This window comes from Fringilla coelebs (assembly GCF_963513975.1).
Source record: "Fringilla coelebs genome assembly, chromosome: 10".
NCBI lineage: Eukaryota > Metazoa > Chordata > Aves > Passeriformes > Fringillidae > Fringilla > Fringilla coelebs.
In genome coordinates, this window is record NC_140036.1 from 24,455,527 (window position 1) to 24,469,464 (window position 13,938).

General features: G+C 48.8%; 1 protein-coding gene across 1 annotated transcript; it reads left to right on the forward strand.

Annotated features, from left to right (window-relative positions):
- Nucleotides 1-907: 907 nt before the first annotated feature.
- Nucleotides 908-13,560, forward strand: CCNL1 (cyclin L1). The gene is made up of 11 exons (XM_084212681.1): nucleotides 908-1,211; nucleotides 1,402-1,476; nucleotides 1,637-1,746; nucleotides 7,701-7,821; nucleotides 8,240-8,304; nucleotides 9,590-9,689; nucleotides 9,817-9,921; nucleotides 10,165-10,306; nucleotides 11,350-11,461; nucleotides 11,574-11,672; nucleotides 12,467-13,560. The coding sequence occupies exons 1-11, from the start codon at nucleotides 954-956 to the stop codon at nucleotides 12,816-12,818; spliced, it is 1,539 nt and encodes a 512-aa protein (XP_084068807.1). The 5' UTR covers nucleotides 908-953; the 3' UTR covers nucleotides 12,819-13,560.
- The last annotated feature ends 378 nt before the right edge of the window (nucleotides 13,561-13,938 follow it).

Below are 13,938 nucleotides of genomic sequence, written 5' to 3' on the forward strand. Positions count from 1 at the left end.
TCAGAGGCCGCGGCTGCCGCGGGTGGGGCGGGCTTTCCCGGTTGGCGCGCGCGTGCGGTTACGGCCGCGGAGGGATCTGGGGCGCGCGGCTGTGCTGCGGCCTTTCCCAGAAGTGACGCAACCGCCGGGGCTGTCCCGATGGCCGCGTCCCGCGTGGTCGCGACAGATGGGGGGGATGTCGCGACATGTGGGCCCTGCCGGGAGTGCGGAGACACTGCTGGCGCCGCCAGGGCGGCCTTTGGGAGCGCGGTGTTCGAGGGCAGAGGCTGGAGCAGCCGCTATGCTCTTCCGCGCGTCTCGCCATGTAGAAATGTTTTCTCGTTTATTGTGAATTTATTACCTACAGCAGTTAAGCTGCTGGAGTTGGTTTTTTTTTTTTTTTTTTCTTAATAAATCAATTTGGAGGTAACTTTCGGCCGGACGTTTCCAGTCTGGAAAGGCGTAGCCCACCTTTTGCCATTACTAAACCGCTTATTTTCATTAAAATCTATGGATCTTTTTCCGTATGTGACATATTCCGAGCGCCAAAACCTCTAAGACAGAGCTTGAATCCAGGACCCGAGCCCTGGTTAATCACCTATGCGCTATTTCTACATTTTCATGCCTATTCTGTATCACGTCTCCGCCCATGGCAGGAGTTGGACTGGACTGACCCGGGAAGAGCCTTTCCAGCCGCAACTCCTGCGGTGATTCTGTGGTTATCCGGCTTTATCCAGCAGCATTCCCGCTCCCTCCGTTACTCTGCACTGGTTTCACCCGATCCCTGTCCCGTTCCTGTCCCGGTCCCTGTTCGCGATTCCCGGTCCCGATCCCGGGGCGTGTCCCGCGGACTCTTTTTTCCCGCCGCCCCCCGCGCGCGCGCGGCGCTGGGGCGTGCGTCACACGCGGGGCCGCGCAGTCGGCGCGCGGCCGCTGCCGGGAGCGGACCCGGACTCAGCGCCCGCTCCGCCGCCATGGCCGCCGCGCACCCGGGCCCCGCCGCGCCCGCCGCCCCCGCCCCGCCGCCTCCTCCCGCCGCTCCGGGCATCCTCATCGGCGACCGGCTCTACTCCGAGGTGTCGCTGACCATCGACCACTCGCTGATCCCCGAGGAGCGGCTCTCGCCCACCCCCTCCATGCAGGACGGGCTGGACCTGCAGTGCGAGACCGACCTGCGCATCCTGGGCTGTGAGCTCATCCAGGCGGCCGGCATCCTGCTGCGGCTGCCGCAGGTGGGCCCTTGCCGGGGCTTCCAGGGGGGCAGGGAGGGAGGGAGGGAAGGGAAGGGCGGGCGCCGCCATTGTGGCGGCGGGAAGGGCGTGAGGCGGCGCGGGGGGGCCGCGGTGCCTCACACAAAATGGCGGCGGCTGGGCCAGGGCACTGACTCGGCTCCTTCTCCCTCCTCCTGCTCTGCCCTCACAGGTGGCCATGGCGACGGGGCAGGTGCTGTTCCATCGGTTCTTCTACTCCAAGTCCTTCGTCAAGCACAGCTTCGAGGTGAGCGCGGCCAGAGGGCACCGGGAGAGGGCGGCTGGGGCGGCCACGCGCCACGCAGGCCGCTCGCTTCGAGCCTGGCGGATTTGCTTCTAAGTTACGTAATTCTCACTTTATCTGGGTTGGGAATTGTTTGCTTAACGGAAACGGGGCTTCTTTTCAGATTGTTGCTATGGCCTGCATCAATCTCGCGTCCAAAATCGAAGAGGCGCCTCGTCGGATAAGGGACGTGATCAACGTGTTCCATCACTTGCGGCAGTTAAGAGCAAAAAGGTAAGATCAGCTTCGTTATGAGCATAAGCACCTGTTACCACTAATGTACGCTGCAGTTCTCAATTCACAGTATTTTTCCAGGCTAAGTTCAACGACCTAAAATTGAGAAGGGAGTGCCCGTTGGCTGCTGTGTAGGCAGTACAGTGCAATCTCGGCTGCTTCTGCTTTTGTTCACTTGGTAGACCCGTTTGTCGTTGTTGATGTAGCTACGAGTTACGATTGGCAAGTATTGGTTCTAGTTGTAGGACCATGGTTGTGGTTTCAGGTCTGTTTTTTGATTTTTTGGCGTCTCATAGTTACTGTAAGATAGTCTTAGGTGTGCGTAGCCAGTTAGTGAGTTGCTGTGTTTTCTCCAGTTTTTTAGCCATACTTAGCAGCCCTGATGCTTTTTTTTTCTCGTTAATCTGTTGCTGTCCAAGTGTGGTTGTGGTGTTAGGTACCTCTTAAGAGGGAGCTGAACTTCCAGTGGTGACAATGCCTTCTAGAAAAAGTCATTTTAGAAAGTACCTGAGAAAAGGCCTGGTTTGGCCTGCAGTGTTTGCAGCTATAGTGGTGAGGAACGTGTAATTGAGTCTGGGAGGCTGAAGGCATTTTTAGGTGCAAAAGGTGAGAGCACCGTTGTTCTGGTGTGCTTGTGTAGGTGGAGTGGGGACTCACCTGGCCGTGTGCAGGTGGGGCAGAGCTGTCCCAGATCTGAGTTCTAATGCTGCTCTTTGTGCGTAAAGCAGCGTTTTTAATGTGTAAAGCAAATAACCGATGCATTGAAAGGAGGAAGGCGTGGTTGAAGGGAAAGAGTTCTCTAGGTTTCTATTCAATACAGTCTCCTTAATTCTGTCGGGCAGCAGTGTTACAGCCCGGGATTGGAGACTTGAGCTTCGCTTCTGGTGCCTGATTGCTTTAAGTTTCAGGTACTCTGTAGTTACAAAAGGATTTTGCTTTCAGCTACAGTGTTAAATTCACACTTCATTTCCCTGCCCTGTGTCACCAGGTGACGGCAGGAATTTAAACTCATGTTGTGCAAGCTTTTCTGAGAAACTGAGTAGAAATCCCTTAGGGAAGCCAGCTGTTTGTTGGTGTCTTTATCCTGGTTATGCTTCTGTTAAAGCCTGAGCTGTGGTTTTTACTGCCTCCTGATGGTGTTGTCCTAGTTAGTTCTAGATGCAAGAAGGAAGACTTGGTGTTACACTTTGGAGTTGAGCTTTGTTCTGGCTAGCCTTTAAGGCTGTTCTCCCCGATGGCCCTGAGAGAGCTGTGTGAAGTTATGCCAGGTGTGAATTCAGTGAGATTGTCTTGCACAGTTATTAAGGGAGTCTGGTTATTGGAATTACTGGAGCAGGCTCAGTGATTAGTAACGTTCTGGCCTTCGTCCAGGCAGGGAAGGGTAATTAATCATATGCCTTGCTTTTCTTTACAACGAGAATACAAATTAGTCGTTTCTTTGTGCTGTGTGAAGGATCAGAGAAACTGAACTTAACCTGTGAATTTAAATCTTTCCAGCTAGCCTGTTCCAAATCCCAACTTGTGCATGTTACATGGTGCCTAAAGTGCATCATGTCCAGAGAAATCGTGCACTGCTACCCATTATTTTCGGGAGAAATGGGTATTGTTGCTCTGCGATTCTGAGTGAATCTGCATGAATTAACCTTAAAAATGCTGCAGTCTGACATTCAGACTTGCACACCCCCCCTCCCCTTTTTTTTTTTTTAGCAAGCAGGATGTAAACGTTTTTCTGTACTTTTTACAAGCTGACAATTCCATCACCTGTACACGTTATTAACTTCAACTCTTTTTTCCCTTGCAACCGACTATACAGCGACCAGCTACATTTACCAAAGCCTGGGTGATGTGGAGTGGTACATAAAGATGAAGCTGTCGTCATGGCAACAGTGAGTGAAGTATCGAAAATCCCCAAGGAGAAGCCAGTGCTCTGAGCATAGGTCACTGGAATCGGGGGACTAACAGGTTGGCCGCTGGTGAACCATTTGGAAGAACTCCTGTATCTTGTTATAAGCTTTTTTCTTTGCTGTCCAGGTTTTTAGAATACTAGCTTGACCTTTTTTTTTAATTTTATTTTTTACTGAAGCTAACACTTAGGCTGTAGTTAGTCTCTCACACACAACCCAGAACTGAAACAGGCTGCTGTACTTTCTTTTTTAGTCTAGCATTTCTGTTAACTGAAGCTCTTAACCTGCACACGAATTTGGGGTAGTTTGGGTAGGCTTTGCTTTCTTTCTTAACCAGTTTTGGGTTCTTAGTTCCACTTTCTGGCTCTGTATAATTGCAGCTTGAATTCACAGTAAAACAAGGGTACGGAAGTCTTGAATTTGTATATTTTTATCAATTATGATGTAAGCAGTCCCTTCTATGTACTTGTTTGCAGAACTGGGAATTGCATTGGAATTTTCTTTTTATGAGACATGTAGTCAACCGAGGTGGTATTTCTTATGCTGAGAAGCAAGAAAAAGCTAAATAAGTGTTTTGGACAAGCATATTTTCTTTGGGATCCTTACGAGCATATGTGATGTAGAACTGCATGTAAAAATGTTTGTGTGCATGGAGAAAAGCTCGTACTATGGAAAAACTGCTTTTTAAATAACTGTGTGCCAAAACCTCTCTGTTCTGAGCAAAGTGCAACTGTTGTTTGACTTGTAGAATGTAGTTTGAAGTTGATTTTATTTCTTTTAACTGTGCCTGAAAGCCGCAGAAGGTCCTGAGACTGGAAATGTGACTCGTGTGGTGCTGTAATCTCACATGGTGCTTTGAGGTGCTCGGTCAGCTGTTCCTCACTCAGGGGCCCTGCAGTGGGGCTGCATTAATGACACACGTCCTTAGTGCCTTCAGACTGCCTGCAAACCTGTGCTGCTTGTGGTTGTGATCCTGGAGGCAAACAGAGAACTGGTGTTCTTGTACTGACCAGCATAACAGATCTCTGCTCTGAAATGCAGCGCTGGTGCCCTGCTGTACTTGTCACGAGTGCTGTGCTCATTAGGGACAAAACTCCATGCAGGGCACTGTTCCTCAGACTATTAATTATGCCAAAGACATCAAAGTTCAATATTGCACCAAATGAAGCTGCAGCTGTGTGGAGAACTTAGGTCTCATTTGTCAGTGTGATTTTTAAAAAAGGCATTTGTAATTTATTTATTGTTACAAACACATTACAGTGTGTGTTAATATTCTGGGTTGTTATGCAATCTAAATCCCCATCAAGTTTTGCATCTAAGTGTTGGATTGACTTCCCAGAGGGGCCACTGTGTGCTCTGTTCTTAAAGATGAAGTCTTGCCTAGAGCTCTAGTGCTGGTAGGAACAGATTTCCAGTAGGAACTTGAAACACTCCTTGCCTATACAGGTTTGAAGCTTATATTTCATATATAAGCTTATAAATTCTTTTTCTCTCGTTTGTTTCTTGGTCCAAAGATAATTCTTGGACTGGGGATTAAGTGCAGCAAATGCACTGGCAAAGTTCCTCTTTTTTCTTAGTAGAAAACAAAGAAGTTTCTCAAAGGGGAATTTCTGAAGTTTCACGCTTGTAAATAATTGTTTGCCAACATTGCAGAGTTTATGGCAAAAGTATTAAATTGGTGAATCAATGCAGTGGAGAACCTGACCTGTGCCAGTTATAAGATGCAGTAAAACACTTAAGTCTCCTGCAGATTTTTCCTTTTCCATGAGTGGATAAAAGGCTGTATTTGTCTGGAAGTCCTGTTTGGATAAACTGATGGTTTTCACAGTTTCCTTAGGGCTGTAGGACTCGTGACCAAAGGAGTGTGGGACAGCAGAGTAAAGCAAAGCACACTTGGCATCTTGGGTTTCCTGTCCCTGTGCTGTGGAACCTGGGCCAAGTGTGAACTGTTGGTGCTGATCCCGTGGCCCTGTGCAAGGACAGTGAAAACTTAAAATGCAGTAAAGGCTCCCGTCTGTCCTGCTGCACTTGGAGCCACCTTAACTTCCTGCCAGAGCTCTCAGGGAATGCAGGGACATGTGGAAGGTGGGCTGGATGATCCTGAGCAGTCCCACTGGAGATTGTGTTAATAGTGTGGAAATCCTGGCTGTCCTAAGTGTGTAACCCAAGATCTCCCACCTGTGATGAAGCTTTCTGCTGAAAAACAGCCTGGACACCTGGGGGTGCTGCTCTGCAGGTCCTGTTAATGCCAGTGATCTGGAGATGAAATTTTTGTGGAGAGCAGTACTGAAGGAAAGGTTATCAACCCCAGTAAAATTGATAGGAATGAGTTGGAAGTGAATCAGCTTCATGGATGGCAAGAGCTCAGCTTGGTTGTTCCACTGTCCCCCTCCAGAGCACTGTTCAGCCTGTCTCTGTAGTGCTGAAGTGTTGGACAAAAGCATTTCCTCACTGAAGCAGTTATCCTAAAGAGCTTGAAAAGCTTTTCATTTTCAGTTAAGATCTGGGGAGAAAAGAAAAACAGCTAACCATTAAAAAAAAAAAAGAAAAAAAATCTCCCGATTTTGGGGTTATTTAGAGGAGCTGAAATGAAAAACTTTGTAAACTTGCCCTGTTAAGTGAGAGTAACACTTCGCTAGAGAAGTTACTCTGCTGGAACATGGAAAACCTTTAAATAGTGAGACTGTACTTGAATTGCAGGTCCAGCCTGGCACCAGGAAGCTGCAGTTGTTCGTTCCAGAGCTGGCAGCTGCATCTCAGCCCCTTGGGAAGAGCAGGGACAGCTCATGCTTCAGGTGCATGGTGGTACAAGATGCTGTCATTAGAGAAGGTTGTGGTGTCCTTTGCCCATGGCCATCGGTGCCTGTCCAGGTGACTGCAGAGGTCATGGCATAAACTGGATTATTCCAGCCTTGTCATTAATTACCCCTTCCTGGGGTGGGAACCTTGGTTTTCAGAATATTTTTTTCTGTTCTGTGATCTGTCAGGGAAGTGAGACCCACTCATGTAATTTGCAAGTTGGCAGTGAAATATTTTGATACAACAAAAGCTGTATTTTGAATCCTCTTTGCATTACTTTTTTTTCTTTTGAAGGTAATGTGAAATAAATTTGTCACCAGTGCTTGGGGTGTATCATGTACACAGACTGTGGTTTATTAGAGCATGACGAGCTGCAAAAACATTATTCTGCTTTGGAAAGCACATGGAATGTGTGAGGCATATTACAGGGAAAAAGCTGGTCTGTCTTCGGGAGGAAGTGGATTAAAATATCCCATGTGGAATGTTGAAAGGTTATGTCTAAAAGCAAATATGCGATGGAGTATGACACTTGTGCATCGAGTGTACAGAAGGTTTTTTGTGATTAAACATGCTCTAGACAGTTCAGGGTTTGGACTTGGGAGAAATTAGGATTGACAGTGCTGGAGTTCAAAGTCTCTCTCTGAAGTGAGCTGTTGTTTTGCGAATGCAGACAGCAGCAAGATCATCCCTGGTACCCCTGAAGAGGGGAGCAGGCCCAGAGTCCCAGGCAGATCTGTGCCTGTGTCCCAGGTTAATCCTGTGCTTCACTCAGTTTTCACACCTCACAGGGCAGGGCTGGCTTCTCTGAAGGGTCAGTCAGTTGCTCTTCAGTGCATAGGAAACTGAGTTTCTAGAGCATGAGTTGCTACTTTAATGCCAGTGAGAACCCTGGTCTGGCTTTCTTCTGCTTTGAAACCCTGCCTGGCAAAGGACTCCTTCTGCCACCTCTGCCACAGAGAGGAAAAGTTCTTGGGAGTGCGCCCATCAAGCCAACAGCTGGAGCAGTGCAGTTTGCATACACAGGAGCAGAAGGTTTTTTTTTTTTATCTCAGCCATCTAATCTGTAGCTAGCCAAAAGCAGCAACTAAACTAGTTTATCTAAACTTGGACAGCACAAGATTAATGCTTAAACTTGCTTGCAGGAGTTGAAAACCGGTTTCTGTTGCCATTAGTTGGTTGGAAGGGAAAACAGAGTTGCCGTTATTTTTGGATATGCAAAACAGTTTTGATTTTATTTCTTGCAAACTATAGGACTCCAAGCCCACTGATACTTGATCAGAACTACATAAACACCAAAAATCAAGTAATCAAAGCAGAAAGGAGGGTACTGAAGGAGTTGGGATTTTGTGTTCATGTCAAGCATCCTCATAAGGTGAGTTCTCAATAATAAAATAATTGTAATTCTTACTCTATCTTGGTGGCATCACTGGGAGCTGTGGAACAAGAAACAGAGGTGTCAGAATGACCTGGATTCTTGTCTTTATTCCCCTGTAGTTATTAAAGCTTTTGCCAGGGTACTTGGGCAAACAGCCTTTGGACTGTGAAAAAAGTCACTTCCCTGGGAAAGGGTTAAGGTGGCTGATTTGAAAATAGCAGAAAAGTAGTGAAATAAAGAATTGTCTGAATGTGATGGGCTGACATGAGAGCTTAGTGTGTGTGCTTGGAGAGAAGGAGCCCCCATTGTTTGGGCATACTGCTTGATTTCATTTTGACATATGTAGACATGTACTCCTGCTGTATGTGTTGAAACTGAGTCTCTTTTTTTCTTTCCCCCACTCCTTATTCCTCAGATCATTGTTATGTATTTACAAGTCCTAGAATGTGAACGTAATCAAACCCTGGTACAGACAGCCTGGTAAGTTGCTATTTTCCATTCTTTTCCTAGCCAGGAAAATAGTAGCAGAAATAACAAGCCTGCTGATCCCTATGCAAAGCAATGAGATGTAAGTCACCACCCAAACACATTTGGACAATCTCGTGGTGCTTGTTTCTGCTTACTATTTTCATGGCTTGATTCCAGCATAGTGATGGAGAACTCAATTTAACTTTGTTCTTTTTTCTACTCTTTGATTGAAGGGTAGTCCCTGCTGGTAAGTCATAGAGCTCTGCCCTCTGCACCTCAGCCCATGACCTGGGGATGGCTGCTTTGGCTGCCCTTCTCTCCAGCCAAGCCAGTGCAAGCCTCAGCGAGTTCACTGCCGTCACCCAAAGCCATCGGGCAGCACCTCCTAGTTCTGTCCTGGCGCCAGGATTTGTATATTTGGTTCTAGAAGTAACTTTACAACTGTTTCTCAATGTCTTTGTTGCCTACCTGCTGTATGTTAAAGGACACGTGGGGGACGATTCTGCCAGCGTTTTTTTCGTTGATTTAACATTTAAACTTGAGTTAAACAGAGGGTGACAGTGCATGCAGCATGTTCACTTAGCAGCCAGGCTGGGCATGGGGGTGTAGAGTCCTCACTGACTGACTGCTGTTCTCTCTCCCATGTTGGGAATTTAGAAATCCATGGAGCTCTGCTGCTCACCCCATCTCTGGGCGGGTGTTACTGGCAGTGCCAGCCCTGTGCAACCGCAGCAGCTCAGGAGGTCGGGGCCCAGTTCTAACTCACAGATCTTTTCCAACAGTCAGAGAGCAAATGGGGTGCATCTCCCTGCGTGAAGTTAAAGTGGCTCAAAGCACACAAAATTTAAATACACTCAAAGTTTTATGAACTCTGCAGGTTGCACATAACCTCTGAAAAATGGTAGGTTGAGAAAGCACCTTGCTCTCCTGATGGCTCTTGAGTTCTACATTGATCTTTAAATACAAACCCATTGGTGTTTAAGACAATCTGCTGGAGAGATGCAAAGTACTTGTTAAATTGTAACTCAGTGGACACTTCCCAGGGTAACTTCAGCTAGGAAGTGGCCGTTCCACACTGCTTGGATTTCCTGCTACACGTTACTGCCTTGGGGTTTAAAACTGTGGCAGTGCTGCAGACTGTCACCGTGACACATGTAACATCCAGCACAACCTGAAGGAAATCACATGTTCAATGTAACAACAGAAAAAATAATAAAGTCAATTGAGTCTCCAGTATTGTTATCCTCTAAAAGAAAAGCAAGCTGGAGTTCCAACTGGTGCTGCTTTGTTTTTTCAGGAATTACATGAATGACAGCCTCCGGACGAACGTGTTTGTTCGCTTCCAGCCGGAGACCATCGCGTGTGCGTGCATTTACCTCGCTGCTAGAGCCCTGCAGGTGAGCCCTGCCTGCACTGAGCTCTGCCTTGCAACTGCTGCTGCTCTGCTTCCAAGGAAATTCATGGAATATTTCAAAAAAACCTGACCTGAAATCTCCACTAAGCTTCTCCGTGTTTGATTTTCAGATCCCGCTGCCTACCCGTCCCCACTGGTTCCTGCTCTTTGGCACCACAGAAGAGGAGATTCAGGAGATCTGCTTAACAACTCTGAAGCTTTATACCAGAAAGAAGGTGAGTTTGACATGTTGGGGTTTGCTGCTTGATGCCCAGTGCAGCTTGAGCTGAGTTATGTCCAGAAAAGTTTTGGAATACCTAATACAGATGAGCTAATGGGAGGGGCTCGTCTAAGGAGAGAACAAATTCTGGAAGTTACATTACTGGACAGATCATTAAAAGCCAACTCAGTATTTTTCAGAAATGAGATTAAATATGAGTTAATTAGTTCAGCTTCTCATCTGGTTGTTACCTCCACAGCCCAATTATGAATTTCTGGATAAAGAAGTAGAAAAGAGGAAAATGGCGCTACAGGAAGCAAAACTGAAAGCAAAAGGTTTAAATCCAGATGGAACTCCAGCGCTCTCAACACTGGGTGGCTTTTCTCCTGCATCCAAACCATGTAAGTCTGTTTTCTGAACAGAAAGACTTTTTTTTTTTTAAACATAGATTTTAAAACCAGTTTTGAAACCAGATTTGAAAGAAAAGAGATGCTTTATTCTACATTTCTTCAGATGAGAGAGTGATACATTAATAATATGCACTCTTAAGAGAATAATGAAGCAGGAGTTGCTGTGTGTTCTGTGATGTGAAGAGAGGCTTTTTGGATGTAATTTGGGGGTGCTGCAGTAGCCTTCATGGCTCCTTTTGCAGCAGGTATCTGTGAAAATTCCTTCTCCTGATTGTTTTTAATGTGCTTGGCAACTGTTTGGTGCAGTGAGGGCAGACAGCTGGTGGGCAGGAAATGGAGGAGGGAGAGGCCCAGCACTGCCTTGGCATCAGAGGGAATTAAATGGAACCTGTATTCTGAACTGGCCAGTCTGTCTGAGCTCTCATGGTTTCTCCTGAAGAGTCCTAAGTTTTTAGAGGTCTTTGGGCTGGGCAGTGTGAACTTCTGATGGAACAAGGGAAGTGTTTTCTGCAAGGAGGGAGCCAAGGGTGGAAGAGTTAAAAAGCAGGAGCTCTGGTGGGCTCTTAACAGCCCTTCCATGAAAGGTGAATCAATCTCTGGGCTGTTCCAACTGTCTGTAGAAACAGACTGGTGTATTAACTGGATAATTTTATTTGTTACTCATTTTTATTGTGCCATTATTGTAAAGATGAAATCTGATTTTACTGGGCAGGGTCAAGTCCTTTCTATAGCATTGGAAATAAATGCCAAGGTAGCACATTCTGTATTGTGGGGCACGAGGGCAGCTTTTGGCCCCAGATGAGGATGGCTGTGTGCCCTGAAGGTGCCAGTGCTGTTTCTCCTTCATATGCAGAGGGTTTCCCCACGAATATCCCATTCCAGGAGTGAGTATAAGTGGAGAGATGGGATGAAATAATAGAGAGTTTGTATCTACACTTACTGCAAGTCCTGGTGAAGGTGCCTGAGCAATGTACAGTGTGTTGATGACAAAGGATGAATAAAGAACTGATTCTGAATTGAAATTTAAATCCTAGCTTCCCCAAGAGAAGTGAAAGCTGAGGAGAAATCTCCAGTGTCTGTGAATACCAAAACCATTAAAAAAGAGCCAGAAGAGAGACAGCAAACCTCCAAGAGCCCTTACAACGGGTAGGTAAAACTCTCCTGCTCAGAGAAGGCTTCAGGACAAATGCAGTGCAGGGAGCTCCTCCCGAGCCCCTGTGGTGTGTCAGTGCTGAGCTGTTTGGTTTGTGCCCTGCAGGCTGAGGAAGGAGAGCAAGAGGAGCCGCAGCAGCCGCAGCGCCAGCCGCTCCCGCTCCCGGACAAAGTCCCGCTCGCGCTCCCACAGCCCCCGCAGGCAGTGAGTGGGGCTGGGCTGGGCTGCTGGGGGGCTGCTGCCTTCAGGGGCAGGGAGGAGGAGGCTTGGCTTCACTTCAGGCTCTCAGTGCTGGGAGTGGGGCTGTGCTTGAGAGTTCAGGCTGTAAAACTAGGCTGTCGTAACTGCACTGTACCTGAGGAGTCTGTGCTGGCGTTAGTCTTTCCTTGTTAGTCTTCATAGGGATCCCATTACAAGTGAGAGCAGTCTCTGGGAGCTCAGTGCCCTTGGAATGGGACAGAAATGCCCCAGGTGTGCAGCCTCCTTGTGTCAGTGCTCCCTGGTGCAGTGCCTGGCTCTTCAGGGCTCTGCCCCTCTCCTGGTACAGGAGGAGAGGGATGCAGTGAGAGCTGCTGGTTTTAAATAGGGGTTTCCTAAGAATCTTCAGGCTTACATCTGAGTTGGAGGCTGCCAACTTTGATCTCAGTGTAGTCACTGAAGGAAAAAAGCAGCACCCAATCTGTGATGTGGTATTGATAGAAAACCCTTGGCAAGGTAGACAAAAGATGCTGCATTCTGGTTTTAGTTTGAGCTGGTTATTTTCAAATGAGCTCAATTAAAAGACTCACAAGAGTGATTGGGGTTGGAAGGACCTTAAATGCCACATCACTGACTCCAGCCCTCCATGGGGCGGGTTCCGAGACATTCCCTGTGCTCCCTCACTTACCCCTGAGGGAGGAAGGCTGATTGCCTGCAGTACCTTGGGAGCTGTAAGCGCTGATGTCTGTCTGCTTTTCCCGGTGTGGGGGCACACTGTAACTGTTTGTTGCCTCTCGCAGCTACAACAACCGGCGGAGCCTGTCGGGCACCTACAGCTCCCGCTCGCGCAGCCGCTCCCGCAGCCACAGCGGGAGCCCCCGGCGGCACCACAACCACGGCTCGCCCCACGCCAAGGCCAAGCACGGCCGCGAGGAGCTCAAGGGCAGCAGCAGACACGGCCACAAGCGGAAAAAATCCCGCTCCCGCTCGCAGAGCAAGTCCCGGGAGCACTCGGAGGCGGCCAAGAAGCACCGGCACGAGCGCAGCCACCACCGGGAGCGGCGCGAGCGCTCGCGCTCCTTCGAGCGCTCCCACAAGGGCGGCAAGCACCACGGCAGCGGCCGCTCGGGCCACGGCCGGCACCGCCGCTGAGCCCGGGACTGCGGGGCTGGGCCAGCCCTGGCACCACCGCTGAGCCTGGGACACTGCGGGGCTGGGTCAGCCCTGGCACCGCCGCTGAGCCTGGGACTGCGGGGCTGGGCCAGCCCTGGCACCGCCGCTGAGCCTGGGACACTGCGGGGCTGGGTCAGCCCTGGCACCGCCACTGAGCCTGGGACACTGCGGGGCTGGGTCAGCCCTGGCACCGCCGCTGAGCCTGGGACTGCGGGGCTGGGCCAGCCCTGGCACCGCCGCTGAGCCTGGGACTGCGGGGCTGGGCCAGCCCTGGCACCGCCGCTGGGCCAGCCCCGGCACCGCCGCTGAACCCAGGACTGCGGGGCTGGGCCAGCCTCAGCACCGAGCCCTCAGACTGCAGGGTACCTCCAGGGCTGCAGCAGCTTCAACCCCATCTGGTTTCCTAAAAGGTTTAGAGGAATTTTTTTCTCGTGGGAAAGAAACTGTTACCAACTTTTGCACATAATACCTTAGCAGTATCCCAGAGGTGGCAAATGATCAGGTTCATTGTATGTATTAGAGTTGTGTATTGTTTATTGAGCTGAGAACTGGAGAAAGGATTTCTGTAAAAAAGCAAAACGTACATTATTTTTATACCAGTCAATTGCAGACGCTTATATTTAAGTATAGTTATTTGTTTAAACATGGTGGAGAATTTCTTACACTGGTTTTAGTCTGCATGTGTTCAAAGATTTTTACAAAAAATAAAATATAAAGCTTTTTTTTTTTTTACTGCCTGTTGGATGCCAAATGTGTGGAAACTAAACTTTGTTTTCTTACACGCCATGGCTTTGACCCCTGGCCTGAGTGGGACTCGGGGGTGTGGGTGTGCTGCTCTTGGGAGGGGAAAACTGGGAGAGCTTTGGATGTTTGTGTCCTCCTGGGGGTGCAGCTGGGGAGCCACACGGCAGTTGGAATAAATGGTCATGGACTTGTCTGGAGTGAGGCAGGGCTGCCTGGGCTGTCCCCTGTCAGAGCCGGAGCTGCTGGGACCCGCCTGGAGCTGTGCCTGCTGTGGGACAGGAGAGCTGCAAGGGGAGAGGAGGAGTCAGATGTCATTCTTCAGCTGCTGCTCGGGTGGTTCCAATGCCTGGAGCTG

Bases quoted from the DNA above. Each gene is read 5' to 3' on its own strand.
- CCNL1 (XM_084212681.1), top strand. From the start codon at position 954: ATGGCCGCCGCGCACCCGGGCCCCGCCGCGCCCGCCGCCCCCGCCCCG. The intron at 1,477-1,636 runs GTGAGCGCGGCC...GCTTCTTTTCAG, and splicing joins TCGTCAAGCACAGCTTCGAG to ATTGTTGCTATGGCCTGCAT. The intron at 8,305-9,589 runs GTAAGTTGCTAT...TTGTTTTTTCAG, and splicing joins ACCCTGGTACAGACAGCCTG to GAATTACATGAATGACAGCC.